Genomic DNA, 27,291 nt, shown 5'->3' with positions numbered 1-27,291 from the left:
AGACCCTTAGGCGTACTTGGTTACTGAGTCGCAGGATAAACTTTCCAACTAAGTAATTTTCAAAATAAGTTATAGATGCCTTATTAGGCGTAAGAACCAAATAGCGAATAGTGTGCATGAATAATATCGGAAACCCCAAATTCCATTATCTGTTACTGAGAAGTTTGGGCCTTTTATGCAATTTCATATATTTGCTTTCATTTCTCTGGGTGATGCCACATGACTTGTCTATTTTATAACTTGTGTAGTTAATAAATACGTTGTGAGATCATTGCCCAAGACAACTGCACAAAAAGGATAGAGGCCTTAGGATAATCTGTGTTCTAGATCTTTTTTCTTTGTTTTTCCATATTCGGAAAAAAAATAAAGCTAAAACTTTTATTTTAGCCAATTTAATGACTTATAGCCCGAGTGTAAGGTATTTGTTATATGTTGCGTTAATAAATGCCAAAATGGTTTTATTGATTTATTATTATTATTATTATTATTATTATTATTATTTTGAGGATAAAGGTAGAATTGACTATTAAAATTTAAAGAAGTTAGAAAGATAGAATAAATTGGATAAAATATCCAATAATATAGTTAGTGTTAAAAGTACATAGTGTCAAACACGCGTATATTTGTTATAAATGTTCCTTTTATTTCATTGTTCTTGTATAATTCTTGATAAAACATTTGTGATTAAAACAGACAATTGTACATGGAAACGGAGAGTTGTAATTGATCAGACAGACAGACAGACATGCATGCTTGCTTACTTTTTTCCTAAGTCCTGTATGGATAGTGTTATATAGGAACGGATAGTTGTACGTGGTAAGCTGTCAACAGAAATTGTTCATTAAAAAAATGTTGTTTGCCTTTTTATGAGTTGAGTGAACAGCGACAACTGTTTCGATATAGAAGTTTTTGATGATAAATATCGAACTATAAATAATTTAAATAAACGTATCTAAAATCAGATCATATTTATCTCGAGTATTATGAACCAACTACAAAAATTACAACTTGCAAGCAAGATGACTGAATGAGTATCACCAATTTCGAATCATTGCTATTTGACTCGTTGCTCTAAAAAGTCGAGGTATATGGAATTGCTTGTTGACACGGACAAAGTCAGGTCTGAATTTTTTTTTTTATCAATAATATCTAATATTATGGATTTATGGTGTCATCTAATTGCAAGTGCCCTGCTTAAATTTTTAATTTCATTGAAGAATCCTAAACCCTGATTCCATAATAAAGAATATAATCTATGTAATAAAGAAATCATAAGACTTTCTGCAGACCTCGATCCTACGCTACCATAAAATCATCAACACCCTTAGTGAAGCTTGGACAAAAATCCGGGTCGGGAGGACTCAATACGTATAAAAAATCTCAAACGAAAACGTGTAAATATACACTATTGAGGGAAAAAAGGTGGAGGGACCACCATTATCCTTCTCCCATAATCAACACCATCATGTCATAGATTTTTAATATGAAATTTATCACCGAGAAGAAACAAAAGAGAACGAAGTTTGATCACTGCCCGTATGACCCAGACTCCAAACAGAATGCACACATATCTACTATTAGAAGAAAATTTGAGTGTTTTGTATATAGAAAAATGAAAGATATTGCTTTCCAAAACTAACCCGTTTGTGTTCATATAAACCTAATTCTATTGCATGTCCTGAAACTATATGACAGCAAAAGTTTAGTAAACAATAAAAACATAAGCTTTTTACATCACAGACTAAAGCTATCATTGAAACTCAAGACTGTTGATGATGATTCACCGTAAGTTTGCATTGATAGTTCCTCCCCATACACCACGAAACCGGCATTTGTTTGGACCGTAGAGGGAATGTGCGACCTTCGTATGGTGTCTAACTCTGTAGCAACTTCTTTCATTGTTGGTCGGAACTTCCCATTCAGATTTAAGCATCGCATTGCTAAGTTAGCTGCACTTAGAAGCTCGTCCCTAGTGCCCTCTTTAAGCACTGTTGCATCAAAAATAGACATAACACGCCCTTCTTCCATAGCCAACATAAAGTATGTAGCCAAACTTCTATTTTCACCAAATCTAGTTAAGGAAATTGGTTTTTCTCCGGTTAATAGTTCAACTAAAACAACTCCAAAACTATAAACATCACTCTTTTCAGTGAATTGGCTAGACTGAAAATATTCAGGATCAAGGTACCCAAACGTGCCTTTGACTAAGGTCGTCAAATGAGTTTGATCTATTGTGACAAACCTTGAGGTTCCAAAGTCAGAAACTTTAGCCCTGTTTTTGTCATCCAAAAGTATATTGGTGGTTTTGATGTCTCTATGGTATATTGGAATGGAAGTTGCTGAATGCAAGTAAGCAACTGCTCCAGCGACCTCGGTAGCTATTTGTAATCTCATATCCAAAGAAATTGGGAATTCATGAGTTTCGTTATGAAGTCTATCATACAAGGTGCCATTTGGAATAAACTCAGAAACAAGGAGAGGGACATCTGTCTCGAGGCAACATCCTAATAATTTGACCACGTTCCTATGATTGATTTGGGAAAGAACGACCACCTCGTTGATGAACTGTTGTAATTGGCTTTCATCTACTATTTTTGATTTCTTGACTGCCACGATCCTTCCGTCCACCAGCATCCCTTTATAGACCGTACCTTGACCTCCTCGACCAACAATTCTGTTTTCATTGAAGTTGTCAGTGGCCTTTTGCAACTCACGTGAACTGAAATGTATGGTTTTATCAACTAGAGACGGGTCAGCCTCTTCTTGCTGTTTTAGAAGTAAACCACCGTTGCGTTTAAAAAATCTCTTTCTTCGCCTCCTTTCTTTTGTCTTTTTGATCACTTTGTACAGCACATAGCTAATTCCGACAACAAAAAATACACCAATGCTAATGCTAACACCTGATTGAAGGCGAATACAAAATCAGTCATTAGTACGTAGTTATAAAGTAAATGTGTTTTGATATTTCTAAATAGCGAAACTTTCTTGCAAGTAGCCATAGTGATTAATCGAGGGATTTTATATTTTTTTAAACTTTTATTGTAGTTAGGCCATATGTAGTGGGCGTGAGTTTGGGCGATTTTTGGTCGCGAAGGGACTAGAACACCGCCCCCGGGGCGATTTTGGGCGATAAGGGGCGCAGGCGAGGTCTTCTCGTCGCCTGGAAGAAGGGGTGGTGGGGCCGGCATGTATGGGTGTGTGTGTGTTATATACATATATTTATGTATATATTATATATATATATATATTATAGAATATGGTTTTAAACTTATGGTCGTCGCCGGAAATTATGGCTGTCGCCGAAAAAACTCGCTGGGGGAAGGGGACGGGGCTGGGTTGGGAGAGTATATTATTATTATTATTATTATTTACATTTTATACCCTAGACTTTTTAAATATTTATAAACTACTTTTAAACTTTATTTACTTTTAAACTTTGAACTTTGAAAGTGTACTAAACTTGATAAAACTTTAAATACTTTAAAATCTTTGATTTGTTTACGTTTATATCCGTACAGTTTTAAACTTTGATTATTTTTTTGTATTGTTTACTTTATTTGTATTTTTATATGTATTTTCTTGTGGTGTGTTTTTTTATTATAATTTATTTTTATTATTGGTGTATTTCTTTTTTAGTTTTATGTATTTTTTTGTATTTATTTTTTAATTTTAATACATTTTTATTTAATTATTTAAATAAATTGGTTTTTATTTAATTAGTTTAATTATAAAAAGAAAATAATAAAAAAAGATATTGTGGGCCCAACTTGTATCCCCTACACCATTACACCCCAAAAACAAATTCACCCTCTTTGCTGACTAGGCGCCACGTGTCACAATTCGCCCCCATTTGTAGCCCCTCTACTACACATAGCCTTACAATGTAAGTAATTAATAAAATTTTGAAGTTTATGTTACCAAAAGATACAACCACGAAGATCTCAAATCAAATATAGACCTTTTTATTGTTTGGAGATCTAAGGGCTTAAATGTGATGTAGTTTTGGAAGCGATCAATGTCTCAAGAAACTCATGATTAACAAAGACGAATAAACGAACCAAAGGTTCAAAGAACAAAGTTCTTATATTTAATATTCAACCAAAAACTGAATAACAGAAAAACCCTAGCACCCTATTTATACTAAAAGAAAAGAAGATAAACATGGAAATGATATAAGCGTAAAATAATAAAAGATAAACTAATAATAAAAAAAGATTCTCCGATGCTCCTATATCAAAATGTTTAGTAGAAAATTTGAAGTTTGGCCTTCAGAATTTATGAACTTAAAAGTTTAAGTTGACAAAGGATGGAACTAAGAAATAAAGTTCGATACTAAAGGCCATCCATTGTGATAGGGTAAAATGTGAAAAAAGTGAAGCCACGTAGGCGGTGGGAGTTTCACCTTTCACATGCTCAAGAACATATATATGTTGCATTTATGTGAAATGTGGTGTTGGGTTTAATGAGAATATGGTTATGTGTAACAAAGTTAGTGGTTAAGTCATTGCTTGCCAAATTAGTCATAACTTCTGATTTCATGTGTATGCGGACATGTGGTGCTATGTTGTAGTTTTTGAGTTATTTGATACATGGAAGATAAAATAGTTATGATTTCAAATGTATGCGTTTATGTGGTGCATGCAATGCATTTTTGTATGATTTTGTGCTACATGAGTTAAATCTTCAACTTTATACGTGTGAAAGTGCTATAGCCTATAAGTTATGTAAATGGGTATATAAAACTGGCGAAGTCATATGCTGAGTTATGGTATAAAAGTTGATGAGTTTTTGTTTATGCTTCTAATTAAGATTATGTTTGCCACTTTTTGGGGAGGTAAATTGGTTAACGTATTTGGTTAATCAAGAAGCTTGTAAAACGGAGAATATTAACATGTTTTTATATTTATTAAAAGGAAATGATTTATAAAGTGTTTTTGTTTTTATTAAAAAGAATTATGAATTTATGATACTGGTCATAGTTTATGAGCTAAATTTTCGGTGGTGTTCGGAGTAATGTCTCATGTTGAAAAGCAAGTTGGACACAATGAAACCCGTGATTATTGGACACTCTCACACAAGTATGAAATTTACAGAACATTTTCAGAGATGGGGGATTTTTATTAACATTTTTAAATGAGATGCTAGAAAAAAAATATGAAACGTAAAGCATAAGTTTACTGGCAAATGTGATATGATTGTATGCCTGAGTTATATGATAGTGCTGAATGTTTCAGTTTCAGTTAGTTTATGAAAGTTGATAATATTTAGGTAATTAGTTTATGAAAGTTGATAATATTTAGGAAATAAGTTGTAATGAAATTAGTATGTAATGTTTTTAAAGTCTTACGTTGTGCGATTAAGCTATATGTTATGTTAGGGGCATTAAAGTCTTGTGAAGAAACATGGATCTGATCCCCTTAACAGGTCCTGGATCTAATGAGTCCACATGGTAGGATACAAACAACAACCAACTACGATATGAGCACAACATCCGGAAGTCCAGTGACAGAAACCTGCAAAACAAGCGCCGTGAGCTCGTCACGGGAAGGACATGAGGGGGGAGGGGTCTTCCCGTAACCACCCTCCGGCATGAGAATAAGTACAGTTCTAATGTAGAGAAAGTACTTAAGTATTTTAAGTAGATAGTGGGGTGTGAATGAATACCTCATGCAGATTGAGAGAGTATTTATAGCCGAAGAGTGTGGGAATATGATTGGGCCAGCTATCGCATTCTAGAAGATATCTCGTAACCGTCTGGACACGTGCCCTCATGTTATAGGTTGAGTTATATGTCCCATGTGCATGAGTATAACAACCTGGACACGTGTCGCTCTATGATAGGACGAGTTAACCCTGGCCATGTGCACAGTTATAACAACCTGGCCAACTGTCATTTATTCATTGGTTGATGGGTCACGTACTCTTCAAGTGACGATCTTGGTAATTCTTCTAGAAGGTAGTTGGGTAATTACAGCTGTCCTGTGGCATTGCCTTCCGAACATCCCAGAGGGTGAATATTTTACCCTGCGGATGATTTTTGAGGATGCCTGGATGCTTCCGCGCATGGTCCCTAGGATGTATCATCTTTCTTCCTTTAGTGGGTTATGCGGGTGGTCCATATGTTCCGCGGGTGTCATATGAGGAGTCCCCTTTTGACCCGCGGGTGATACTTAAGGGTATTTGGGTCATTTTGGTACCCTACCTCTATTAGTCCCCCAGTCCATTGTTTCTTCCGTGTAAATTTTTATGCGGGTGAAATTTTGAACTTAAGATATATTTGGGGGTTTTTTGAATTTTGGAGTTGCTGGTAGAAATATATTATGTTGTGGTGCGGATAACCATGAAAAGGACAATTTAACAACTTGCAGACGCGTGAACAGGTGACGAGACGTTTATGCCGGCTGTCACTGTACCCGACTATACACCTTTTTCACTTTTTCATATTTCCCGCGTGACGTGGCGTTTGCTGAGTGGACGACGCCTTTCTCTCTCCACTGTTCATATCCCATCGTATTAATTGCGATTGGTATAAATAGTGGGGGTTATCTTCCATTTGAAGGGTTATCGTCTTTGATTTCAATATTTCTTCTACCTTTTCTTCCAATTAATCTGTTGATTTTGTTCAAGATTGCTTTTTTTTTTTCGTTCAACGAAGATACAAGATCTTTGGCACCGACCATTGATACTGTGGAGATTGGCTGGGATATCTCTGAGTATGAAACACTAGTCCATACCTAAGGTATCTCACCGGAATGGGGACTGGAATTACCTAGTGCCGGATCCGTTACAAGTATGCCCCCTGCCGGCAAGATGGCAGTTTATGCCAATTTTTTCTCCCATGGGAATCTTCGGTTTCCGATAACCAAGTTCCTCATAAGGGTGCTCAGCGCCTATGGGATTCAACTTTCTCAGTTACATCCTCTTGCACTTACACGAATTCGAAACTTCGAATTTGTGTGTAGGGCGAAGGGGATGTTGGCTCGAATTGATCGGTTTCCGGTGTTCTACCGGGTGACCAACTGTGGTGGGTGGTTTAAATGCAATCCGATATCCGAAAAGGATATTGGAACTGGGCCCGTCGGTGGTGCTGAAGACTGGCGGAACAAGTTTTTTTGGATTTTGGAAGATGTCGTTCCAGATACTATGGTTCGTCGTCCAGCTGTAACAACTCGGATTTTCGAACTTATACTTTTACCCGACTCGGTTCAAGGTTCGGGTTATTTTTATTAAAATATATAGCGTTCATCAAACTAAATTGATTATTTTATTAGTATTTAATTATTTATAAATATATCTTTTGAGTTTTTAGACATTTAACTCTAAATGCAAGTTTTAACTTCGTTTGTGTCCATCTTTAAACATCAGGGATTAAAGTGTAACTTCATTATAACTCAGCGTATCCGTATTTCTTTTCCTTATTAGGCTTAACGTCAACGCGTGATCTCCGTGAATCATCATTCCTAATATTTCTCTTTCCACTTTTGTTCGTCTGTTAAGGTGAGTACCACATTCCCCTATTTTACCGCTTTCAATGTTTTGGGGACATATGCGTAAACTATATTTCTCATATATATACTTATACACAAAACTGCAACTTTGTCTTATGTGTTAACAACTTATACCTTACTTGTTTATGTGCTTATTTGCTTTGTATGCTTCCGCATTCGGAGAGGTCCAACATAATCTCAGTCTAGTATGATCATACGCCAGTCGTTAGCCTTGTGCTTCTCTACATCTCAATTATACTTGCTCATTGGTTAATTTGTTATTCTCATATGACTTGTTGCAGCTACATATTTTATATATACTATATGTACAACTAAAGTGGTGTGTTGCTCACTCAACATGTGTTGTTGACAAAACTTTATTTTATACGCATATGCAGGTTGGTGAAGACTTAGTGAAGAATTTAGCTAGAAGAATATTTTAATCAAGAAATATAAAATTTGTATTGTTGTGTGAATTATGTACTTGTTTGTATTTGATTTATTTGATAATTGAATTCCATTAATAGATATTGTCATTTAAATATTGTGCATGATAGTAACCTTGAGAGCAGTGACAATCAGTTCGCGCCCCGGCATTTCCGCCGTAGGTTGGGGTGTGACAGATTGATATCAGAGCCGAAGGTTTATGATAGGTCATTAGAAATTGCCTTAGACACATGTTTAGGAGCCCTATACGTGCCTATCTGTTTACCTCTATGTGTTTAAATTAAATTGTTTACAGCTTTCTTAGATAATTACATATTATTTATTGTTATGCACACACACACAAACTCCGAGGCTATGCCTCAACATTCGAAGAAAACTTTTTAAAATTAGATTCCTTTTATTTACGGGAAATTCCTTAAGAATTCCCATCTGTTGTTTTCACTCGTAAACCTTAAGGCTAGGTTGTGTGGCATGTCCCTATGATAAATGAAAGGGGAAGAGAAACTGTGAGTTGGGCACTTGCAAAACGGTTCCAAGAACCAAAGGTAAGACGCTATTCCTTATCTGGGTGATAACCTGACCACAGTACTCAACCCCATGGACCCGAGCGAGACCCATAAATGCCATGTGACCGACACCTTAGGTTAATTTTAACCGAATTCATGGTGATTCGTGGCTAAACTCGGTTTTCCCGACTATTGTGTTCCGTTATTTAAATGGTTAGTTGGGTGAAAAATCCATGGAACCCATGGGCACTCCTACTATTCATTTCTTAACTTGATTTCGTATTTTTGTTGGAGTAATCAACGTGGTGATTCGCAAGATTCTCCGACTACCCATATTTATTTCGATAGTTCGTTATTTAGTTTGGTCGGTTAAAACGCCGTGTAACGCTCATTGGGCCGACAAACTTCATTGCATTGTTAATTCGTTAATTAGTTGAGACGCTCACGGGCTGTCCAACTCAGTTGTTTTTCGTTAGTTCGTTGGGCCATTCAAATTGCCATGGAAAGCTCATGGGAGGCCAACATCCACAATTTATATTTCGTTAGTTTATTGTAAACTTAATAATCAAAATTTTTAAAATGACTTAACTTCTCATGTAGTCACCACACAATAAACTTATTGACTACATCATTTAATAACTATTTACGCTATGTACCCCACTCATCTTATAAACTTTCACTTTTGATCCTCATGACGCAATACCTTTACTTCTCAAGACAATTGTATTATAAGTTACCTGCGTACTTAGACATTTTATTATCCTAATGTTTTCCCCAACTCATCCTTCATCTTATAAATCCTCACTTTTGGTCCTTATAGAATATCTCATTCAAGAAACCAACGTCATCCTCAACATCAGTCGTCAGATTCTCACGACCACCACATAGCTGCTTGTATAGCCAAATAGTTACCTGTTGTGATCTCTAGGATAGTATCCCAAATTCGGAACCTAAATGCAACCGATTCAACTTTTCCCACTAACTCCCCTGCTGGTGACTACAAACCATCTACCTCCACTCATCCTCACAACAAGAAACGTAAGAACCTTACTGCAACAAATCCTACCCATCCGCAAGTCTCCTCAAACAAGAAACCTTACCTCGGTCCTTTTCCGTCATGCTCCATTTGTAACCGTCATCACACGGTTAAATCCCTATGCCGTCGCTGCACCCAATGTAATCGTTATGGCCATCTTGCTAACACATGGCGTGTCCCGCCTACTGCACAAGTTGTCCCGCAACAACCTACCCCTCATGCTCAACCTGATGTTACTAATACCCGTGCTTGCTACCATTGTAAGGACCCAAATCATCTCCGTAATGCGTGCGCTCAAATTACCCAAGCCCATCAAGCTCAATCTACGACTACACCATACTACTTGACCCATGCTCAATAGGCTCAAACCCATCAACCTCATGTCTCTCAAGCTCCTCCCATCAATCAATGTCAACCTTACATAACCCATTTTATAGACCTCAACTATTAATAAGAAGCATTTTTTCAACTTTAAATACTTATATCTTTACGTTTAAAAGTTGTCTTAAAATTTCTTTGCTTTATTTAAATCCACTATAACTTTTGAAATTATTTTATACATTGGTAAATTTCTAATGTTCTAAATTAAAACTCGTTAAAACTTTTGATCTCTCAAAGTCATATTTTTTTTAATCAAACGTTTTGTAAATCCACATGATGGGACGAATCATGTGGACCATCCGACGATAACAATAATTATGGTCCGGAACATAATTATCGAAGTCCTCGCATGGAAATCATGAGGCATAAATTTGTGTGTCATAATATAGAATTGAAAGTAGTTGAGATAATGGTACAAATGTAGAAATGATAAGGATATGGTGGATACGCCGCTGGTATATCCTATATATAAGTGCCCTTATCGGATTTTCATTTGGAGCGTTGTTTTAACTATTCAAAGTTCTGTGGCATGATAAAATTTTAAGTTTTATTTATTATTATTATTTTATTTATTTATTTATTTATTTTACCCTTAAACTTTAATGATTTTGTTATAATATTCTATAATTTCGGGACGAAATTCCTTAAAGTAGGGGAGATTGTAACAACTCGGATTTTCGAACTTATACTTTTACCCGACTCGGTTCAAGGTTCGGGTTATTTTTATTAAAATATATAGCTTTCATCAAACTAAATTGATTATTTTATTAATATTTAATTATTTATAAATATATCTTTTGAGTTTATACACATTTAACTCTAAATGCAAGTTTTAACTTCGTTTGTGTCCATCTTTAAACATCAGGGATTAAAGTGTAACTTCATTACAACTCAGCTTATCTGTATTTCTTTTCCTTATTAGGCTTAACGTCAACGCGTGATCTCCGTGAATCATCATTCCTAATATTTCTCTTTCCACTTTTGTTCGTCTGTTAAGGTGAGTACCACATTCCCCTATTTTACCGCTTTCAATGTTTTGGGGACATATGTGTAAACTATATTTCTCATATATATACTTATACACAAAAATGAAACTTTATCTTATGTGTTAACAACTTATACCTTACTTATTTATGTGCTTATTTGCTTTGTATGCTTCCGCATTCGGAGAGGTCCAACATAATCTCAGTCTAGTATGATCATACGCCAGTCGTTAGCCTTGTGCTTCTCGACATCTCAGTTATACTTGCTCATTGGTTAATTTGTTATTCTCATATGACTTGTTGCAGCTACATATTTTATATATACTATATGTACAACTAAAGTGGTGTGTTGCTCACTCAACATGTGTTGTTGACAAAACTTTATTTTATACGCATATGCAGGTTGGTGAAGACTTAGTGAAGAATTTAGCTAGAAGAATATTTTAATCAAGAAATATAAAATTTGTATTGTTGTATGAATTATGTACTTATTTGTATTTGATTTATTTGATAATTGAATTCAATTAATAGATATTGTCATTTAAATATTGTGCATGATAGTAACTTTGAGAGCTGTGACAATCAGTTCGCGCCCCGGCATTTCCGCCGTAGATTGGGGTGTGACACCAGCCAATGAGGCGCTTCCAGAAGTTTTTACGGCTCCTCATGAGGGCTAGGAGTGGTTCCGCGTTTTGATGTCGGAACCGTCTCCAATGCGGGCCATGCCAGAGGAGGCCTTAGTATGGGCGGGTATGAGCCGCTTGTGGCGGTATCCAGATTTGGAGCTCGTCTTCATGGGTTTGAATGAACGTAAGTTTTGTCCCTTTTTCCAACTTTTGTTTTATGTAAAACTTCTTATTGGCATTTTTGTTATGTGTTTTTCAGGTGAATGGACTATTTGGAATGCCCTTTTTGAAAATAGGGGTTATCCTGGAAAGCGCATCCGTGATGTGAAGGAAGTACTTGTCTTGGAAAGGACAAGAAGTCAGTTTCTTTTCCCTTCCAAGGTGCGCGCTGAACCGGTAACTTCGGAAGTTATCTTCCAAATAGGTGCGTACATCTTTAACCCTCATCCGCTCAACTCTTTTACTTTTGATGGGGTGATCGTCATTATTTCTTCGAGTGACGAATCGTCATCCCACGAAGAGGAAGAAACTGATGTTGCTCCTGAAATTTCATATGTCTCGCACCTGTTGATAGAATTGGATCGGAAGAGGAGTCTTCAATCCTTCCAGGCAAGTGACGCGGGCACTAGCCACGCGGATGCCGAGGGAGGTCCGGTGACGAAGAAATGTCGGACACATCGTCCAAAAAAGCAAAGGGTCAGCCTTGCTGACCATATGAAGGGATTGACCGGTAAGTCATTGTGTCAACTTATCTTTTCTTTTATGCTTTCATTGATACTTAAGTATGCTTTTGTTGTATGTAGATCCAACTGTCATTACTGGCGGGGGTGTATCATCGGAGAAACCGTCATCTCCACCACACGAGAAAGATCAAGAAGCTCCCCTTCCTCCACTGAAAACTGAAGATCCTCAGGCCTATCTGTTCGGAACTGAGGATGCTTCTAGTTCCAAGGAGAAGGATCCAGATGTCGATGTGGAATCATCTAAAGCGCATGGGTCTTTGAACCAAACCCCACCAAAGTCTTTGGCCTCTCCATCAACTTTTCTGACAGGTGAGGGAGAGGGATCACATTCTCAACGTCCGCCATCAGATGTTGAAAGAGTAGTGGCGCATGACGCGCCTCGTCAATCACCACCTCACTCTTCTTCTTCTCCCTTGGTGCGTTCTCAAGCATCAAATTCTGACTATTATGGGGAACCTAATTCGGGGGAAGATGACCACATGTTCATCCCTAATTGGGATATTGTGAAAGGATCTCGTTTCACAGATCTGGGCATTTGTGCTACATTTGTCAATCAATGTGTCCCGCCTGGGAGCGAATCTTTCAACGTGGTCGTTCTCGCCACGAACTTTACATGGATTATTCTTCGTCCCTAGCCAATACAATGGCTTGTGAATAAGAAGTTTTGCGGGAGTGGCGATCCATGGGGAAAAGGTGGGGAGAGATGACTCGAGCCACTGACGAGGCTAGGAAGGAAGCCCATGAGCAGCGCTTGGCAGCCAATACTGCCAAATGGAAGTTGTCTGATGCTGAAATCGCGCTGAAGGCTGCAATAGACAGGCATGCCATTGCATCTCGTCAGTAGAGGGATTCTTGCAAAAAGCAAAATTCCGTCCTTCAAGCTGCTCGGGATGAAGCCCAGAGGAAGAAGGAGGATTTCGAAGCCCAAGTGACCCGCCAAGGTACCATTATTCAGGAACTTGAGGCGGAGTCCAGGCTGCAGAAGGAACAGGCGGAGCTCAAGGATAAAGGGCTGCAGATACGCAGGCCGCCTATGATTCTCTTCCGTAAGCGTGTGAAGAGGCGGAAGCCCGTGCAGCTGAATATTTAAACGATAAACAGAAAATAGCTGACGGGTTCCATGAGCTTCAAGAACGGGCAGAGCGGGTGGAGAGGGAGCGACGCTGGCTATTGGGGCAAGGCCTTAACGCGGTATGTTACTCCCCTTTTTCCCTTACTACCAATATTTTTTGAGCCGCCAATCGCTTAATGAATCTCTTTTTACTTGGCAGGTCATTAAGCATATTAAGGAAGGAACAGAGCTGACGAATAGCCTTGCTTCCTTCTCACTTCCTCTTCCAATTCCGGCCACGTGAAAGGTTTTAATGAAGGGGTGGCGTATGCTCAAACCGGTCGTTATTTTGAAGAACACCCGCTGCACGGGCTCGATGTCGCTCAAGAATATGATATGTGTATTAAAGAATATGACAATTTGACATTTCCTTTGCAAGACATGCTTCCTGAGTTCGCAGCGGTGAGTGACAGTGTGGACCAATTGAAGGAATATTTAGAGGGAGAATCAGAGGATACTCCGGATACTCCTCCGGAAGATGTGTCCGCCCAAGACCCAAAGAATAAGTTTTGACTTGTAATTTCTTTCAATATTTTGTAATTATCTTCTAATATGAATGAAAGAAATTCTTTTTGTCATATTGTGAATTTCCTACTGTATTATTCTTAGGATATTTTCTTTGGAGATGTTTGAATTTGCAAGTGGAAAGGAAGCGATGACGTTGCGGAAAAGAGAACTGTCGCAAGACAATTGATAAGACGTGTATGACGTCTTTTTGTAGTCTATTTTGTCTTTTTCATCTTTCCCGCCTGATGTGTCACCCTCTAATTGGGCCGCGTTTTATGTCTCCACTGGCATATTATATGTCTATTTAATTGCAATGTGTATAAACAGGAGGTTTCTAACTTCTTTTCGTTCTTATCTCCTTCCAATTCTTTTTTTTTTTTCTAATCTTTCCCTCTCAAACTCTAGATCTGAAATTCCTGATACTTTACTAGTGTAACTTGAAAATGGTTAAAGAGAAGAAGAACGACGCTTCCATAGATAACGTCGTGATCCATTGGAAGGAGAGGGATTACGAGGATATCGTCAACGTTTACAGCTTAGCGCCTGAATGGGAGCCCGATTATCCGGCGAAAGGCTCTATTGCCACTAATCCGCCGGCCAATAAAATGGTCGTGTATGCGGATCACTTTACTACAGGGAACTTCCGGTTGCGTGTAACAAAGTTTATTGAGGCTATATTGACGGCCTACGGGATCCACCTATCGCAGGTCCATCCCTTTGGGATGTTGAGAATTCATCAGTTCGAATTCTACTGCCAACCCCACAACATGGAGCCCACCGTTAGCCGGTTCGCTGCCTTTTATAAGATTGCTAACCACGGCGGGTGGTATAGTTGGGCTACAAATGGGAAGGGTGTTATCGGCACCAAGAGGTGCCGGAGCCTTCACGAGTGGAAGCTGAAGTTCTTCTGGATCCGGGAGGACGTGTCCCGTTTGCAATGACTTATCGCAAATCTGATGCTGAGATGCCCATGGTCCGTGCCACCACACAAGTGGATCTTCCATGGTTCAAAAACCTAACCATTATACGCACCCCCATGCGTGCGATACATGAAGGGGCGGGTGGGTGCGAAGATGAGCCGGTTATGGCCATTTCCTAACTTGGAACCATACTACGAGAAACCAGATAAGAGTAAGCTTTGTCTTTACTTTCTAGTGTTCCGCTTAGGTTCTAATTGTTCTGTTTACTTGTGCAGGTGAAGGATCCATCTTCTGCTCTATTTTGGACCATGAGGAAGGTCTTATGGTGCGTCGTCTCATTGACCCGAAGGACCTTTCCTCGAACGCACCCGCAACAATTTCTTATTCTCCACCACACTCCGTCCGGAACCCGTGGTTTCCGAGACGATGTTTGCCAAAGGTGAGGATTTTGTTGCTAAAGGTGAGGGAGTTCTAAAACCTCGTCCTATTATTGTTGTCACTTCTAACGGGGTGATAGTACTTCTTTCCTCTAGTGAAGAGTCGTCACCCCGTGAAGGAGGGTAAACTGTTGGTGCTACTGACTCTATAAATGTCGTGCTTACGACTATAGGTCTAACCCGCAAGCGTAAGAAGAATCCGTCCACCAACAAGGTGTCGGATGGAAATGAAGCCGATGTCACCATCGAAGATGAACATCGAGCTTATGATGTCACTTCTGAAGATGAACATCGAGCTACTGATGATGTCATTGCCGAAGATGAACATCGAGCTATCGATGATGCCATCTTCGAAGATGAACATTGAGCTGTCAAAGATGAACATCGAGGTGGGAAAGGTAAGATGCGATCGACCAAGCCCGCCGCTTCCAAGAAGCATAAAAAGACGAAGCTGGGAGATCATCTTCAACAGCTTGCACCTACAGGAGTTCCTTCAGGTAACTTCAATTCTTTTGAGCTTCGTAAGAATTTTTATCACATAAGATATGCTCATGATGAGAAAGAACTGTCTTGCAGGATTTCCAAAAGATTCCTCGAAGGATTTTTCAGGTTTAAGGGGGTCAACTCCGCCTCCTTCTCCGCCATCGTCACCACCAAAGGGTATTTAGGACCCGATTGTCCTTGTTGAGACTCCTCCCGATGAGGGTGAGAAAGAGGTTAATCCCAAGAAAACCGCCATTTCTTCACCTCTCCGCGCGCCATTTTGGTTTAAAAACCAGGAGGGGCCTAGCATCTTTGCTGGCGGTCCGTGGGCTTCTTCATCCCAACATGAAGGGGATCCCCTGGTACATCATACGTGTTGGTCTGTGTATCAGGATTCTGTTGGAGCCGGAGAAGGCTCGCCGTTCTGTTACTGAGGAAGCCATGACTGCCCTCTAGCAGCATTTGGATGAACGCGACGAGCTTATAAAGACTCTGAAGGCCGAGGCGTTAGCCAAGGATGAACGCCTTTCCAACCTTGCTACCAAGAGCAGGGAGCAAGCCTTGGAGTGTGTTGGGCACAAGATGGACCTTGTCCAAGCTCAAGCGGATAAAAGATGGTTGTTGGCGGAAGGCGTTCCCCAGGTAATTCTTGTTTCCTATCCAATTTTGTTATGAAAAATAATCATATCTGGGACTCTTGTTCATACCTTCTATTTTAATAGGTTATTTCCCACATCCGGGAGGGAGATGAACTTGGGAATTTTCTTGCAACATTACTGGTCGCTTCTTCTCAAGCTGGTCGCCAGTCAGGTTTCCAGGAAGGTCTTCAACTCGCTAAAGAGAAAAGGCCTCTTGAGGAATTTGCCTTGCACGGTCAAGATACTGCCAAAATTCTTTCTGAGAAGACGAAGACCTTCGATTACTTGAAGTTTGTTATCGAAGACCAGATAACCGCACTTGCAGAGAAGGAGGATGGTGTTGACCAGTTAAAGGCATTCCTTCTACTGATGATGAAAATCAAGAAGACGTGGAAGACGAAGATGCAGCACTGTAGTTATAAATTTTTTTTGTAACCTGTATATATTCGTCTTCCTTTTATTCCCTATTAGAACCTTGTAATCCCATTTGAACATAAATAAGAAGTTTGTTTCATTTGGTATACTTTGTCTTATTCTTCATAATATAAGTACTTGTAGGATCTTCTTATTTTCCAATAGAGGATTGCATAATGTCATGCGGACCAAAAGGTGTATGTTACATGAAACTAGAATGTAGGGTTAATAAAGCTTTCCACAAAAAAGGCGTAAGCCAACGTAAATTACAAGAAAATGACGTTAGATTTCTTCCTACTAGTCTATTAGGCACGCATGCCAAAATAAAAGTAAACAATAAGTCTTGCTATATGTAACACTTTTTCAGCTGTGTCACATTCCATGTTCTGGGGACCTCAGTCCCATCCAAATTCTCTAACTTGTAAGCACCCTTGGACAATACTTCTTTAATCTTGTAAGGGCCTTCCCAAGTTGGGGCCAATTTGCCCGGAAGCTCTTGACCAGAAGCTTCATTGTTGCGGCAGACAAAGTCTCCCGCATTGAATGTGCACTTTTGAACCCGCGAGTCATAGTACTTTTGTAACTGGCGTTTATAGTTATACTCGCGGATCAGCGCCAACTCCCTCCTTTCTTCAAGAAGGTTGATGTTCATCCTCAACTCTTTGTCATTATCATTGACCACCAAAGTTCGTGCGGAAGGAACCCCAATTTCAGCCGGGATCATGGCTTAAGTGCCATAGGTTAAACTGAACGGCGTTTCAGAATTACTTGAATTATTCTGGGTGCGAAAGGCCCGTAGTACGTGGGGCAATTCATCGACCCAGCCCGTCCGTTTAGTGCCCAATCTAGCTTTAATCCCTTCTTTGATTGTTCGGTTGGTCCGTTCGACCTGACCGTTGGCTTGCGGATGAGCCACATATGTGAAAATATGGGTAACATGAAGTTCTTTCAACCACTCTTGCAACCCGCTATCCGCAAACTGAGTTCCATTGTCACTCACAAGTTCTCGCGGAAGACCAAATCGACAAATTATGAACTCCCAAAGGAATTTCTTGACACTTGATGCCGTAATGGATGCGACTGGATTGGCTTTCACCCACTTGGTGAGTAATCAATGGCCACGATTAAAAATTTGACACGTCTAGGGTCATCTGGGAAAAGTCCCATGATGTCAATAGCCCATTTTTGGAACGGCCCAGAAGAGGTTACTGGTACAAGTTCATTCTTTGGTCGCAACGTATTAGGAGCATGACATTGACAAGAGTCACATTTCCTGATCTCTTGTACGACGTCCATATGCATTCCTGGCCAGTAGTACCTGACGTTCATGAGTTTTGCTATGACCATTCTCGGGCCCGCGTGAAGACCACAAATGCCTTCATGAACTTCCCTAATTAAGTAATTCACATCCTCGGCATTCACACATCTTAGAAGTGGGCCAAGGAAAGATCGTCTGTACAAGACGCCCTCTTGCATTTGGTAGTTCAAGGCCTTGTGTCTTATCTTTCGAGCCGCGGCCTTCTCTTCTGGTAGAATTCCTGATGACAAGTAGGCCATGATTGGCGTCATCCAGTAATCTACTCCTATCTGAATTACTAGGACTTGATTCTGCGGGACGGACAGACGATCTAAAACTTCAACACGAATGTCTTTAGCAAAGTGCTCAAAGTTTGTTGAAGCCAATTTGCTAAGGGCATCCGCCGACTTGCTCTCGCTTCTCTTGATATGAATGACTTTGCAAGAAGAGAATTGAAGGATCAAGTCCTTTGCTTTTGATAAATATGAAGCCATTATATCGTTTTTTGCTTCATAAGTTCCATTAATTTATCCCGCGATCAACATAAAATCCACTCGCGCTTCCAGGTGTCTCACCCCAAGTTTCTTAGCTATTCGTAGTCCTGCCAGAAAGGCTTCATACTCCACCTCATTGTTAGTACTTTCGAAGTCTATCTTGGTGGCATAAGTAAACTCATAACCTTCGGGATTGACTAACCTAAGGCCTGCACCAGATGCCTCGTTGCTGGAAGTTCCATCAGTAAACAATGACCAAACTTGCCCTTGTTTAGGAGGTACTTGGGGTTTCTGTTCAACTAAACATCCTTTTTCTTTATGCTGCGGAACCTCTGTGACGAAGTCCGCCAACACTTGCCCTTTGATTGCTGGTCTGGGTTTATATTCAATTGCATGGTCACCCAGTTCGATGGCCCATTTCACCAATCTCCCAGACAATTCCGGCTTGCTCAATACGTTCTTGAGTTTGTTTCCCATCAACACATTAATGGGATGGCACTGGAAATACCTGCGGAGCCGCCTGGCAGCATAAACCAGCGTCAAGACCATTTTCTCGAGCATCGAGTATCTGGTCTCTGGGTCTGTCAACGTCCTACTGACATAATAGATTGGCGTTTGAACATTCTTTCTGTCTGTCAATAGTACTGCTCTAATGGCGATATCAGATGCCAATAAGTATAATGTCAAAGGCTCTCCCGCATATGGTGCTGTTAGGGTTGGTAACTCCATTAAGCATTTTTTGACCTCTTGGAATGCTTGTTCATCTTCCGCGGTCCACTTGAAATGTGCTTTCATGAGGCAATTTCTCAGGGTTAAAACAAACGGATAAGACTTAGCCGCATAGTTAGCTAAAAACTGTTCAACGCTACCAGCCTTCCATTGAGTGTCTATACTTCCTTGAGAGAGGAAGGGGAAGGCATGCGTGCCACTGCCTGAACCTTGTCTGGATTGGCTTTGAAGTTCGCACCTGTTACGATGACGCCCAAAATTTTTCCTCTTCCATCTCGAAGGAGTACATGGATGGATTCAATTTCATGTTAATATATCTAAGGGCCTCAAACGTATTCTCTATATCTCGAAGCATCTGGTCTTCCTCGATGCTCTAGATCACCAGATCATCCATCCACACCTCCAAGTTTCGACTAATTTGTTCCTTAAATGCCTCATGCATCAATCATTGATACGTAGCCCCCGCGTTTTTTAAGCCAAAGGGCATTATCTTATATCATAATGTGCCTTGGTCTGTGCGAAACGCTGTTTTATCTTCATCGCCCGCCGCCATGCTGATCTGATGGTAGCCTTTGTAGACATCGAGAAAACATTTGAACTTGAATGGGGCTACAACATCAACATTGAGATCAATTTCCGGCAATGGATAACAGTCATTAAGGGATGCATATGATGATGGAGTTGGTGGTGGAAACCAGAGGAGTTGGTGGTGGAAACCAGAGGAGTCAACAACGTGAAGACTCGCTAAGGGATGCATATGATGATCCCTCAAAGAAAGTTAGAGACGCGGACGCTGCTTTGGAGACCGAGATCTACTCTATTTTTAACGTTGATAATGTTGCTAGTACCAAGTCTCTGGTTTAAGAAGCCATTGAATATGTGGAAGAAATTAAAGACAACGATGATGGTTTCAACTACTCTCCGAACCCAGATACCCCGATTCGTGATGATACCACGGTGGCTCTTCATGCTCTCACTGCTGCTGCTGAAACGTCTCAAGCTCTGAGACGTCGAAAGAACAAGTTCTACACAATCAACAATTGATCAAGCGTTCAAGACCGAATCTATCCCTACATGGATGATTCTCATATCGTCTACTGCAAATGGCACCCTAGTAGTGAAACCTGGGGCATTTGACGAGCCAATGGAGATCTGACCTACATGCATTTCAAGGATATGCATACTCTGTCCAAGATTGACATGAACTACTTTAGAAGAATCGTGGGTCACTACACGACAGAGAATGAGCTGAAGGGATGGTTCAATCGGTTTCTGAGTCTAGAGTGGAAGAAGGATTACCCAAACTTCAAACTCAACAAGGGTAAATGCTTCCGGCATCCAACGAAAGTTGATCCAGTCATGAGAAAGAAGAAGAAGATGTGGTGATACAAGACTCGCAAGGAAGGGCGAGTTATTTATCATGGAGAGTTGTTCCTTCCCAACTTGTTTGAGCACTTCGTCTGCTGAGAGTTTGAAAACAGCACGGGGAAACAGTGGTTCACTGCAAAGGTATGCACCACCTCCGCTTCTTTGACGAGCACGAGCTAGCCGCACTCATCAAGGAAGATCTTCTCAAGCTGTACAACTCCCCGCTGGGTACAATCGAAGATGTCCGAAAGGAAAACACGAATGGATTAATAGTTGAGAAGTTCAACAAGTTTGTGGATTATCTTATTGACAATCAACTGTTCAATTGCTAGTCCGGCTTTGACTACGAGAAGGACTGAAGACAAGAGCCAACGGACCAAATACTAAAGACTAGAGGGAGATTGTAGGGACCCATTTAGTATTGTGGTCTTTTGTATTTGTTTAGCCTGTTCATGAAGTTTTTAGTTAGCTTGTCAGTTTCTTCTCATAAACGTTTGGGCCTGAGGCCATGTATATTGAGCCCATTGGGCCGGTAAAAATATAATGGGGCATGGGATGCTTCCCCTATATATAGGGAAGCATATCCATGCATAACCTAGCCTTTTGTCAAATATCTTATCCTCTCACCAACTCTCCTCTCTACTCCCTCTTCTCTCTTACCATTTTGGGTAATAACAAAACCTAAGCAAGATCCGAGATCTCGGTTGGCTACAAGTGATTTCCGCTAGCTTGTAGTTAAAGATTGATTCAAGAACTTATAGGTGTTTGATCCGTTCATAGGACCTACAGATTGCATGTTACATAGAAAAGGAGTGAGTTACCAAAGTGAACTAAACTGAGAGCTGACTCTTTTCCACTTATAGAAGCCAAGCTTCTTTAAAGAAGCTTTCGGACTTCCTATTCACATATCTAGTATATCCCATCTCGTTGTCCCTAACTCTCTCTCTCTATATATATATACATATGTATGTGTGTGTGTGTGTGTGTATATATGGTCGATTTCATTTGAAAACCAAATTCAACGTAACAATTTTTTTACTTATATGTAGGTTACATGTACATTGAAAAATTACAACATTTTTTAGGCATCAAAATGACTTTTTACATAAGTATAACGAATGTTTAAATTAGTGTAATCACTGTACATCTTTATTCTCTCCCCTACTTAATTTTTTAATTAGATTTAATCTCAACCATATAATATAACCTATTTAGTTAAATGTGTGGTTAAAAATTAGCTTCTTAAAGTTCTTAAAACTCAACAAGTTCCCAACTTATTTCTCCCATATATATACATATATATATACACACACACGATTTACTCTTCTTTCACCTCTTTGATTCAGTAACTTACTCTCACATAAGACTAATCGTAAGAAACCCCCTTCTGACGTGAGGCTAACGGTGGTGTTCTTTGTTCTTAGTAGGTCAAGAAGCTCTAAGTTGGTTGTATCCTAAAAACCAAATAAGCCATATCGTTTTTGTAGCAACAATATAATGCATAGCCTTAGGTAAATCGAGCAAAAATTACACCCCCGGGTAATGGTCATTTCCCCAAGTTAAAATGAAATAATTTAAAATAGTTTTATAAAATTAAAACTAACAACCAAACATAAAAACCTAAATGTATTAAAAATAGGAATTCTTATATGACACTAATTTACTTGGTATCAACTTGTTTTTGAATTTCGGAACACCATGGTCACTCAAATTGCCTATTTGCGCGGGCGTGTGTGTATATATATATATATATATAGAGAGAGAGAGATAGAGAGAGAGGAGAGATATCTTGAGAACCTTGATTAGTTGTAAGAACTTTAAGAACTTAATATGGACCACGTATTTAATTAAATAAGTATTAAATATGTGGCTGGGAATAAATCTGATTAAAAAATTAATCAGGAGAGAGAATGAATATTTTTGATAATTACACAAGTTTAAATGTTAGTTACACACGTGTAATAAGTCGATTCGGTGGGTAAAAAAATATTGTAATTTTTTTACGTTACTTACACTTACGTATTACATATGTGTAAAAACAAATTCAAAAAAAAAAATTGTTACGTTGAGTTCTTTCAAGTTTTTTAAAACTCAAAGTGGTTCTCAAAAGAAATCAAACATATATATATATATATATATAGGGAAATGATCAAGAGAGAACTACTCTTTAAAGGGAGAACTAGATAACTAAATAATTAATAATGAAGTATTTTTAATTTAATCAAAAGATATATTTTTAAATTTTCTTTTTCTTTCATAATTCTTATATGTTGTTATTCTTTACCACAAAACATATAAAAATTAAAAAAAATTAGAAAATAAACTCATTGTAATGCATATATGCAATACATCGACTTTTTCTTAATGCTTATGTGCACTAGTGTGTATTCTTATATGTGCAATAGTGTTGATTAACATATATGCAATTGTTTGTATTTTATATGTGCAATAGTGTTATATTATATACAAAAACAAAACAAAAATCGATATAGTGCATATGTGCATTATTGCTATATTACATATATATGATAATGTGTATTGTATACAATTATTAGTGTTGTATTTACATATATTCAATATTGTTTATTGTATAATGCAATTGTGTTGTATTATATGCAATAAAACTCCATTGTATATATGCAATAGGCATTAATGCACATATGCACTACACCGACAAGTTTTAAGGGTTTTTTTAGTAACAATATCATGATATTTGGAGGAAAGAAAAATAAATCACAAAATATCTTTTTAAAAATAGTTAAAAATAAATCTTTACTAATCCTCTTTTTAAGAGGAGTTCTCTCTAGATCCCACCCATATGTATATATATATACACACACTAGATTTTATCCCCCGTATTACGGGGGTTGTTTTATATTATTTGTTTCATTTATTTATTTTTTGAATTTTTATTTTTTTATTGTATGAAAGTTAATAATATACTTATGGTTTGATGATACATTGTTTCACAAATAAATGAGATGTTATAACTCGGTTTAAAAGTTATATGGGTTTGATGAGACTCAAGACCCGTTTTTTTTTACTATGAAATTGGTTTTTTAATTATAAATAATATATATCTTTTTTAAATAAATCAGATATTAATTTTTAGTATATCCCTACTTCATAGGATTTTTATATCAAATATTTGGTGAGATTAGTTTTTAATTTAATGACATGTTATAACCCGTTTAAGAAATATATGGGTTTAATCAGACCCATACCCGTGAATTCGGGTTAAATGCATGAGAAGCCTCCATTTAAAAATCAAGCAAATCTGATGACTCCAAAAAAAGGGGAAGCGACCATATCGCGACACGTATGATTTTTATGTATTTGTTATATTTATATATATATATAGGGTTTGGATCATATACAAATGAAATTAACGTGCTAAACATGAGAATCAAGTAGAGTAATTATATATACAAGTAAAGTAATTATGTAATTACTCTATGATGTAATTACATAATTACTATACTTGTATATATAATTACTCTACTTGATTCTCACGTTTAGCACGTTAATTTCATTTGTAGGTTAACCTTCCCCTATATATATATATATGTATATATATATATATATATATATGTATGTATATATATATATGTATATATATATATATATATATGTATATGGGAGGGTTATCCAAAAAACAAGTAGTTTCTTAGGAAGACTAGGAATAAATCATAGCCATTGGATCATGTTAATCAATGGTTGAGATTTAAAATAACCAAAAACCGTCATAGTTTCCTAGAAATATTACTCTTTCATCATTATAACCGACATAGTTTCCTAGAATTATTCTTTCACCATAGGTTTTAATGTCAAATGTCAAAATCTTATTGGTTCTTACCATTCCTATGAAACTACTTCTTTTTATTTGAACCATTTTCTCTCTCTCTCTCTCTTTATATATATATATATATATATGTATATATATATAGCGGGAAACACGGGCTTTGGTAATCAAATTACAAGTTTATTTTTGTTCATTGTTCAGTTTCAAACCGTGAAACCTTTCAAACCGGTCATTAGTTTGATTTCAATATTGATTTCTTTCTTTTAACTTTTGACAACCCGATTCAATTTTCAACGGGTGGTTTCGGTTTTCGACGACAAAAAACGTTATTAACGTTTTGACTCACGGTTTAATTTAAAAACAATGATAAGCAGACCACAAACACCCATACATAAAATGTTATTTTTTTTAACTGAAAAACTATAGCAATTTGATACTTAAATTAAAGATAATAAAATGTTCGTTTTTATGGTGCAATACTTTATAAAAAATATTAGAGTATAAAAAAGTTATGACAGTTCAAATTTCGAGGGGAAAGTTGGGTTAAAAATGAAAATAAAAAGAGTATATAGGTAAAAGATTAAGAGTTATTGTTGTAAGTATTGTTCAAATTTACAAAAGATGATTAAAGTTAAGAGAGCAAAATTTTAAGTATATTTAATAGTTGGAGAATGCACATGATAATATCATTCAAAAAACCATATTGTCCTTTTCAACATGTTTTGTTAAGTTGTAATTATGCATTAAATTTTCTATTTTATTTAAAATCAAACGTCTATCGATTAAAAGACATTACCTAGAATTATACCTAGGGAGGTTCTTCCTTCACCTTGTATACAATTGAAGTTCTGACTGAAAAGGAAACCATCAACGTCTAATACAGTGAGGCGTTCGCATTTACCTCCACTATCTCTCTGTAGTAGGGTCTTCTCCATCTAGAACAGGAAGCTCCATGTTAAAACAAAAAAACAAAAAAAAAAAAAAAAAAAGAATCTACCAACCAAACTAAATACTATGCATTGAATTACATACAAGGAGAGACACATCCATCTTTTAGATAAGGGCTTCCTGTTCCTTCCGACCAATAACCGAAACACGTCCATGTATCCACTCCGGTACCATTAAAGTTATCCACTGTGTTTCTTACCGGAATTCTGTCAAAGCAACAAGTCACTTGATCGGACTCTGTTAGTATCCACATTAGTGATACGGCAATAGAAGGGGTACTCCTCCCGACAACAAGTGGGTCAGAAAACCTTCTTTCTTCATAAAAAGTTTCATCCTCCATTAAGAAGGCAGACCCACAAGCTCCAGCTTCTGCTTCTTCGAAGCCTGTTACCTTAATGGTGTACGACTTCAGCAAATGAGGAATTGTAGTTTCACAACAACCAATTCCAAAACAATTGCTTCTTCCGCTATGTGTAGCATTGCGACATGTCGTTGAACACCCGGTGAGCACACTCCCATTATCTATCATAGCAGCAGTTCCACACCCCTCAAAAACAAATTTATTGTGTGATTTGGAAAACCAGAAGGGACTACTATTCATATCAACTCCCATAATCTCACTGCTATTCCGAACTGGGTTTTGGCAATAAGAGAACCTCCGTGTGCTAACATTGACTATATGATCTTCCAAGTTGTTGAGTTCAGGTAGATATGGTGTGGAGGAATTGCAATCAACGGTGTACCATTGGTTGACAGAACAATTTGCACCAATTCCAAAAGGGTAAGGAATTTTTACTTTCCCACACGTATCATTGCACCCTTTCTTGGCGGATTTTGGATTTGCTGCAGAAAAAAAGGAGTAAATGATAAGCCACACATAACTTCATATTTGTAAAGCATAACGATTATAGCCAAAAATGAAAGTGGGTGCCTATGTTAGAAAGCAACAAAGCACGCTACATATTTGTTTAATTTATAATTCAAATCCAAAGATCCTAATAAACCAAATGCACAAATAAATATTATAAGTTGATGTACATACCCTTGCATCCATCTGTTAAATAAGGGTTGTCTTCTAAATTAGAATAGTAGGTGTTGCATCTCCATATATCCATTGGAGTACCATTGAATATATCTACTTTGCTACTTGTTGGGGTTTGGTTATCACAACAAGTTAATTGATTGGTGTCTGTTAGAGTCCACAAAATTGATACCGGAATTAAAGGGGCATTCTTGAAAATAAATGGGCCATCATAAGAGCATTACCACATCCCTCAAAAACAAATTTATTGTGTATTCTGGAAAACAAGAAGGGGCTCCTACCAAGATCGAAGTTCGTGGTTCGACTGCCATTCACAACTGGATTTTGGCAATCAGAGATACTGGGCATACTAACAGTGATTGTTTGATTTCTCAAGTTTACACCCAAGATCTCCTTGTGGTCGAGTGCAGGCAGGTATGGCTTCGAGTACTTGCAATCAACGATGTACCATGTATTGACAGAACATTCCGCACCGATTCCAAAAGGGTATGGAATCTTCACATTATTCCCACATGTATCTTTGCATCCTGTCTTGGCGTACTTTGAAATTGCAGGTGATGTTGTTATTGAAAGTAAAACGAGTAGATGCAATGCTAGAAATAACTTCATATTCGTAAACAAGAAAGATATGATCATGGCAGAAAATGTAAAGAGGTGTTTATGTTTATATATGATTTGAGAGAAATAAACGAGAGACCCACCAGTCTACGCCGTGGTGGAATTATACACCAGTAATGAGGTGTGTGGAAATGATCTTGGCATAATATTCCACGTGTAGCGATGATATCATGAGTTACGAAGAATTTGATTCTAATTTTGCATGTGTATTATTATTATTATTATTATTTGTAATGGTTATATTAACGAGATAAATTGATAAATCATAAAGTGA

At 37.9% G+C, this 27,291-nt stretch overlaps 1 protein-coding gene across 1 annotated transcript; it reads right to left on the bottom strand.

Annotated features, from left to right (window-relative positions):
• Positions 1-1,695: 1,695 nt before the first annotated feature.
• LOC143602538 (wall-associated receptor kinase-like 2) lies at positions 1,696-27,008 on the bottom strand. Its single transcript, XM_077079606.1, has 4 exons — positions 26,741-27,008; positions 25,438-26,032; positions 25,206-25,321; positions 1,696-2,900 (listed from the first exon to the last, which is right to left on the bottom strand). The coding sequence occupies exons 1-4, from the start codon at positions 27,006-27,008 to the stop codon at positions 1,735-1,737; spliced, it is 2,145 nt and encodes a 714-aa protein (XP_076935721.1). The 3' UTR covers positions 1,696-1,734.
• Positions 27,009-27,291: the final 283 nt, after the last annotated feature.

The sequence above is a fragment of the Bidens hawaiensis genome, unplaced genomic scaffold (assembly GCF_021521415.1).
Source record: "Bidens hawaiensis isolate Kalapana, Puna unplaced genomic scaffold, B.hawaiensis_p1.1 tig00059109_1, whole genome shotgun sequence".
In the NCBI taxonomy this organism is placed as follows: domain Eukaryota; kingdom Viridiplantae; phylum Streptophyta; class Magnoliopsida; order Asterales; family Asteraceae; genus Bidens; species Bidens hawaiensis.
This window is presented reverse-complemented; position numbering and strand designations above follow the sequence as displayed.